The 7,901-nt window shown below is 35.3% G+C and overlaps 1 protein-coding gene across 1 annotated transcript; it reads left to right on the top strand.

Moving 5' to 3' along the window:
* Positions 1 to 6,145: 6,145 nt before the first annotated feature.
* On the top strand, positions 6,146 to 7,078 carry LOC103609228 (olfactory receptor 2A2-like). Its single transcript, XM_008593584.1, has 2 exons — positions 6,146 to 6,397; positions 6,443 to 7,078. The coding sequence occupies exons 1-2, from the start codon at positions 6,146 to 6,148 to the stop codon at positions 7,076 to 7,078; spliced, it is 888 nt and encodes a 295-aa protein (XP_008591806.1).
* The last annotated feature ends 823 nt before the right edge of the window (positions 7,079 to 7,901 follow it).

Raw genomic sequence — 7,901 nt, 5'->3', positions numbered from 1 at the left:
ACCACATTGAGATATCATACCATCCCAATTAGACTGGCTGTAATCAAAAAGACAGAGAATAACAAATGCTAGTGAGGTTGTGGAGAGAAGGGAATGCTCCTACACTGTTGGTGGGACTGTAAATTAGTACAAACACTATGGAAAACAGTATGGACATTTCTCAAACAACTACAGATCGATCTTCCATAAAATCCAGCAATGCCACTTCTGGATTTATACTCAAAGGAATGGAAATCATCATGCTGAAGGAATACCTGCACTCCCATGTTCATCGTAGCTCTGTATTACAATAGCCAAGATATGGAACCAACCTAAATGTCCATCGATGGACAATTGACTAAGACAAATGTGGTTTCTATACAGTATGGAATACTACACTGCCATAAAAAAGTTAAAGAATTCTCTCATTTGCAACAACGTGGATGAGCCTGGAGAAGCTTATATTAAGTGAAATAAGCAAAACACAGAGGGATAAACACTGTATGTACTCACTCATAAGTGGGAGCTAAGAGAGAAAGAAAGAAGGAAAGAAGGATCACAGTGGTGTGCTGGACTTGCAGAGGGAGAGAACATACTTAGGGATACAAAGTCGAGTGGGGAAAGGGGGATGGGGAGAGAGGTCAGGGATATTTGGGGTTATAATTGGGGGGATAATTGTGTGGCGAACACGGGGTATAGTACAATCACAAATTGTAGTAATGTGCATGCTGCCAGCATCGATCTGGCCACCACATCCTAGGCACAAATGATGACAATTTGCTATGTGCTCCACAAATATTCATAAACAATACAAAATAATTTTAAAAAGGCAAAGTAAAAAATAATAATTATTATTATTTTTTGGTTTCAAGACTGCTTTACCCTTTAAAAATTCCTGAGGACCCAAAGACATTTTGTTTCTGTGGGTATTTGATTATATTTACCATACTACAATTTAAAACATCACCTTAAAATATTTACATTCAATTCATTTAAAAATAATATTCCCATCATGTGATAATATATATAACATAATCATTTAAATTAGCTATCTTTTGTAAAACCACATAAAGTGGAAAGGTAGCATTATTTTATAGTAGTGTAAAATTCTTTATTGTCTATATTACAAAATGTTTAACTTGTATATTTATTCTTGCATCCAATCTGTTACAATTGCAAATGTCACATTGCCTTTGTAAAACTCCCTTGTTGCCTCACAAGAGAATGAGAGCAAATGATAATAATAATACATGATAATAATAAAATTATTATAAAAGCAAAATACGACCTCTCAATTGCAGCTGACCTCAGATGTCCCAGATTAAGGAATCACTGACTTAGTGTATTTAAACTTTATTCCCCACCCCTGTAAAATGAGGGTAAGGATATTCAAGAAAGCATGTTGCACATCTTCTGAAACATCATAAGGGCTCAATAATTGTTGCTTCTAGTTACTATGTTCCTTCCTTATTGTACACACCTGCAACTGCAGACAGAGGTACTCCTTGGATTTGGGGGATCTATTCTTTCTCAGGGTTGCCATAACAGGCTCACTGGGAACCACCTCTCAACCACTAAAAATCCCAGCCTCACATACATCTTTGTGGGGACTAAAGAGATGCATGAACTCATAAAACTGTAATAACATTAAATGTTTGAATACTGTAACATGTTATATCTCTCAGGTTTTCTGCTCTCAAGATATTGAAAGTCTGAACAGAGAAAGTGTGATGCCAGGAAGGGTATACTGCCTTTTCCCTACAATTTTCCTCCAAGGACAGAAGCAATCTTCTCTTCCAGAGAGAACAGTCAGGGAACTTTTTTTGTTCTCCCTTAGGGAGAAGCTAGGTAGATATGATGTCTCATGATCCTCTTGGGATTTGAGTACTTACCTAATTCTAAATAAATCCTTTACTCCTGGAGGTTTAATTTAGAGCTCTGTAGTCTCTTTTGATACCATCAACAAGTAGACTAAATGGTCCTGAATCTGGGATTTGTTCCTCTCAAGCCCACTAGAATTTCTTTTAGTATGTAACCCACCTCTGTGGGGTTTATTCTAGGTTGAGGCAGATTTTATAAAGGACATCTTTATAAAGGATATTCATTTGCAGTGTGAGACAGTTTTCAGTACAGGTAGTTGAAGTAGTCAGGGTGGCAGCAGAAATAGCCATGGCTGTGCAGAGAGCAAAAACGCTCCAGGGTGGCATATCCTGAGCTCTCTCTAACTCAAAGTTTGTGTTCCAGGAGTTGGAATACACATCTAGATATACCCCCATCCCCAGCTCCAGTTGCTTCTAAATTAGCCCAACTCTATTGATTGAGAAGCCAGTTAAAAGTGTGAGGCTTCGTATGAAGGCATTGTTTCTAGATAGGGCTCCTACACAGCCAAAAGAATAAAAGAACCATATATACGTGTACACACACACACACACACACACAAGTCCTAGCAGAGAGATGTTTACAGTCAGAGAAACTAACCAGAAGACAAAACTCCAGTAGCAGTTGCAGTAAATTCTTTTCCTTTCTGAAATAGTGTAAGAGGTAAGTTTGCAATTTTGTTATTTGTTTTTAAAACTTTCCTAGGCTATCCCTCTCTATATGGAAAAGTATTAGACTCAGGTATATCACTGTATTTGATACAGGATTTGTTCCAAAGAACAGGATAGAATGAATGCCAATACTTCTGATCAGAGCTGTAGAAATAGGATGAAGTTGCCTAGCTCTGTTATAGGACCGTCGTGATAAGTATTGCATGCACTGACCAAGCAAACCATTGTTTTCTGGCTTCTATTGTTTTATTGACTGTACTGCAAAAGAACATTTTTAGTTAAGTATCTTAAAATTTTCTTCTATATTTCAGTGCCATGCCTTCTAAAGTGTTTTGATATTCCTTCATACAATTTTTATGTTTACTATTTTAACAGTAAAAGAAAACAATGGAAATGGGGATGAAAATAAAAGATTTATTAATTCCAAAACCAAAGTATCTAGAAATTCAAACTGTTACTGTGTTCATTTTGCACATTATAGGAATATCCTTACATTGTAGCATAAGTTAATGTTACAAACTTGATGCACATTTATATAAATCTTCCCTAATGCATGCATATTTATAAAAGACAAAGATCTAAGACTTCTGCCTTTATTTCACTTTTTCATAAAATAACTTTTCAATAAAACAGTTATCCTGAAATTGTCTTCTTATATGCAACATTCAAAGCAGATATAAGATGCTAGTACTTTTATGTATTGCCATTGTTTTCTACAGATATCATTTACTCTATTGTTTAAGCTTATTAAGCGTATCTTATAGAAATACCATGTTTTAATTTACATGGATTATATATAACACTGTAAAAATCAATATTCAAATGATAAATTCTAATTTTGAACATTTTTAGTGAAGTAAAAATCATGTCTAGGGTAATGCAAAAAAAAACTAAGAAATGGAAGATGGTTGGTTTATGTATTTTTTGAACTAAAAATAACATTAGTCCATGTGGCTAACATTTTCCAAGTTTCTGTTTTATTCAGTACCATATCAGTTGTTATAAGAGACATGAAGATGTATAAAACATATAACCCACCAACAAGACTTTTATCACTGGTTACAGGAGGCATTTCCATTCACAGGAGTAACATTGGGTATCAATCCTCTCCACAATTTTTTTATTCAGTACCATATCAGTTGTTATAAGAGACATGAAGATGTATAAAACATATAACCCACCCACAAGACTTTTATCACTGGTTACAGGAGGCATTTCCATTCACAGGAGTAACATTGGGTATCAATCCTCTCCACATTTTTTTAAATTTTTTCTTGAGCATGTAACAGATCCTCAAAGTAAGAATATAACTCTTTTAAAGCTATTTTTGACCAAGCCTATAAATACTTAATAGGTGCCTGAAGAGCCTCCTAAAATATCGGTATACAATAAAATGATATGCAACTGCCTAAAGTATGTTGCAGAGGAATATTTTGACATTGAAAATGTGTATGATATGATTCTAAATAAAAATAGATAAAAATACCTTCATTTATACTTTTCAATTAATTACACATGAAAGTATATGTACAGTAAGTAATGGAAAATTATACATAAAAATTATTAACAATAATCCCATGTGGTCATATGTTTCATGGTATTATCACTTTAGTCTTCTAAATCAAATTTTATATTTTTCAAAGTAATTTTTGAAAACTTTTTTGAAATGTCCAAATCTCACATTAAGTGCCACCTTTTTCATGCAATATACTAGCAACTCTTGAAACTTTAATCTGTAAATCTGCAGTTTCCACAGGTGACTGTCTTACTAGGAAATAAAAGAAAAAAGTAAGCAAGATAATTAATAAGATTATGGTATTACAAAAGTAGTTTTGTGTAGAAAAAACTACAGAATGCTATCAATTTCATTTTCTTTGATGCTAATGTTAATTTATTAAAATAGATTTGGCTCTCTAAAGAAGGTCAGTAAGTCTGTTAGACTTTAAGAAGTTTGAGACTCTATTAACCCTTGTAACAATTTGTGTACTATACTAAATTATAAATTCTCCCTTTTACATGAGAATATCAGAAATTTGGCAACAACTGTGATAAAAACATTATGCATCTAATAAAATCCAGATATTGCTGTGAAATATGATTATCCACTAAGAGTAAGCAGACCTTTTAAGTGAATTAGCTGATCCGAACTGAGTTAGAATTGTGCAGGTGAGCCTAGAACATCTTGGTAAACCACAAGGACGAAAGTGTCAAAAAAATTTTTGAGAGTACTTTAAAAGGGCTCAGGAATCATCCCGAAGAATCCAAATCTAGGAGAATTTAAGCATTAGCATAAATAAAGGCAGTAATAGTTATAATCCATTGAATTAAAAATATGAATGCGCCGAAATTGATAGAATAGAAAGATAGGGAGAGCCCATTCTCAAAGTAAAGCCAACTAATAGATATAAAAGGAATGATGGATTTAGGACAACACTTTCTGCAACTGTCATAACTAATAAGGTTTTTATATTTGTGTCAGGTAAGGTAATTAATGGATGCTATAATGAGTGGTTGAAAGACTAATAAAAACATGGTATTTCTATAGTAGTTTTATGTGTTTTCACAAAATTATAATAGGGAATTATAATTTTATAATAAAGGTGTCTGGGAGACAGCATCTTAGCTAAGGAACCCACTTTAGCACCAACAATAGGTGTCTGGGAGACAGCATCTTAGCTAAGGAACCCACTTTAGCACCAACAATATTAAATTACCTGCCTAATAATGGAAGGCATTAAAAAGTACATATGATTTTTTCCTGCCAAATGTAAAATCTGAGAAATCTATGTACGATTAAGAAACAACTAATACTGAGTAGCATTCAACAAAACAACTGTTCTGTACTCTTCAAAAATATCATTGTTCAGGCAGCAAGAAAAAGGCTGGGTAATGATCCCCGATTAGAATAGATTAAATAGACTATGTGATGTTGGCTTGCATCTAGGACAAGACGGGCAAAAAATGCTGTGTTTAGAAAGCAGTATCATGTCAATAGTACATTTCCTGATTTTGGTAAGTTACTGAGGCTAGATCAGTGAATAACTCTGTTCTTGGATAAAACTTAAAGGATAAGGGTAAGTTGGTATCATGGATGCACATAGGCTTTAAGTGGCCCAGAAAAAAAAATAATAATACACATTAATAAGGAGAAAATAGAACAACAGCAAACATAAAAATTATTAATGTTGTAGGGGCTGGCCCGTGGCTCATTTGGGAAAGTGCGGTGCTGATAACACCAAGGCTGCGGGTTTGGAGCCTATATAGGGATGGCTGGTTCGCTCACTGGTTGAGTGTGGTGCTGACAACACCAAGTCAAGGGTTAAGATCCCCTTACCGGTCATCTTTAAAAAAATATATTATGAATGTTGTTGAATCTGAATGAAGTGTATGTAGAAGTACTGTTTATAATTCTTGATACTTATATGAAAATTTGAATTATTTCACGATAAAATGTTAAAGACAAACAGGCAAATAACCATGAAAAGTAAAGGTAAAGAAGAAACAAGTATAAAAGTTTCCTTTCAGCACACTTTGAGATGAATAGCTCCAAATTCTTTTAAATCTCCAACTCTGACCTTTCCATCACACTTTGGACCTTTCCACATTGTCATTAAGGAATGGGGGGCAACCAGTCATGGATCACAGAGCTCATCCTCTTGGGATTCCAGCTCAGTGCAGAGATGGAGGTGCTCCTCTTCTGGGTCTTTTCCCTGTTGTACATCTTCAGTCTGATGGCAAATGGCACAATCTTGGGACTCATCTACCTGGACCCCAGACTGCACACCCCCATGTACTTCTTCCTTTCACACCTGGCCATAATTGACATTTCCTATGCTTCTTGCAACTTACCCAACCTGTTGAAAAACCTAGTGACACACAAAAAAACTATGTCCTTTGTATCATGCATTATTCAGATGAATTTGGGTTTGACTATTGCATCTACAGAGTGCATGATTTTGGTGGTGATGTCCTATGACAGGTTTGTGGCGATCTGCCATCCTCTTCAATACACTGTCATCATGAACTGGAGAGTGTGCACGGTCCTGGCTGTCAGTTCATGGGCATGTGGACTTTTCTTGGCCCTAATAAATCTAATTCTCCTTTTAAGACTGCCCTTCTGTGGACCTCAGGAAGTGAACCACTTCTTTTGTGAAACACTGTATGTCCTCAAACTGGCTTGTACTGACACCAGGACCAATGAAACTTTTCTCTTTGCTGCTGGTGTGTTTGTTTTAGTTGGACCCTTTTCCTTGATAATGGTCTCCTACATGCGCATCCTCTGGGCCATCCTGAAAATCCAGTCAAAGGAGGGCCGCAAGAAAGCCTTTTATACCTGCTCCTCCCACCTCTGTGTGGTTGGGCTCTACTTTGGCATAGCCATGATGGTTTACTTGGTCCCAGACAACAGAAAACGACAGAAGCAGGAGAAAATCCTCACCCTATTTTACAGCCTCTTCAACCCGTTGCTGAACCCACTCATCTACAGTCTGAGGAACGATCAGGTGAAGGGCGCCTTCTACAGAGCACTGCGGAAAAAGAGGACCATGTGAATGAATGGATGATTTGGATTCAGTGGATTTTTCCCCGTACAAGATGTGGTGTGCTTATGCAATAAAAATGAAAAATCCGCCAAGAAGAAGCTTTATTTAAGAATTAGAATTATTTATATTCTGGCCCTGGAAATAGGAACACATTTCATGGATATGCGTGTTCTCTTAGACTGAGTAGCCATATTAGTATACGGGATAGCTAAATTAGAATATTTAATGTTTTGTTTAAAATAATGACATCTTTTTAAAGAATCAGAAAGGTGAATATATGGAGATAAAATGGCTGTTTTAAATGTCAGTGAACGACATCAACACGTTAATCTGGCTGATCAGTTTGGACCTATGTGATAGCTGAAAATGCTCAGTAAAAATTAATTTTAAGAGAGAAAACTTAAAGTGAAAGCTAGTAGTTTAATAGACAATAATGCAGAGTGATGTGTTTCTAGCTCATTGATTGTAAGGACAGTGAAATAATTGAGAAACGCCTAATTGCCATTTGAAGTAATTCAGGAATAAAGGAGAAAAAGGGAAAGCTTCAGCCTATCCAGCATAAAAAGATTAAAAATATATTTGATACTATATGGTATAATCCAGTGAATGAAATCCATTTGAGAATGTCTAATGTTCCTGGAAGCAAGTGTTTTAAGCATTTGTGTGACTTTACATTTACAGAAATCCTCCCTTGTTTGCCTCAGAGGATTCATCGCAAGACCCCCAGTAGGTGTCTGAATTTGTGGATAGTTCTGAACTGTATATGTTTTATTTTTTTTTCTATACATACATACTTAAGATAAAGTTTAATTTATTAGTTAGGCACAGTTAG

This window comes from Galeopterus variegatus, unplaced genomic scaffold (genome assembly GCF_000696425.1).
Source record: "Galeopterus variegatus unplaced genomic scaffold, G_variegatus-3.0.2 Scaffold9367, whole genome shotgun sequence".
Classification (NCBI taxonomy): domain Eukaryota; kingdom Metazoa; phylum Chordata; class Mammalia; order Dermoptera; family Cynocephalidae; genus Galeopterus; species Galeopterus variegatus.
The sequence above is the reverse complement of the archived record's forward strand: the minus strand, read 5'-3'. Positions and strand labels throughout refer to the sequence as shown.

Bases quoted from the DNA above. Each gene is read 5' to 3' on its own strand.
- LOC103609228 (XM_008593584.1), top strand. From the start codon at position 6,146: ATGGGGGGCAACCAGTCATGGATCACAGAGCTCATCCTCTTGGGATTC. The intron at 6,398-6,442 runs GTGACACACAAA...TGCATTATTCAG, and splicing joins CCAACCTGTTGAAAAACCTA to ATGAATTTGGGTTTGACTAT.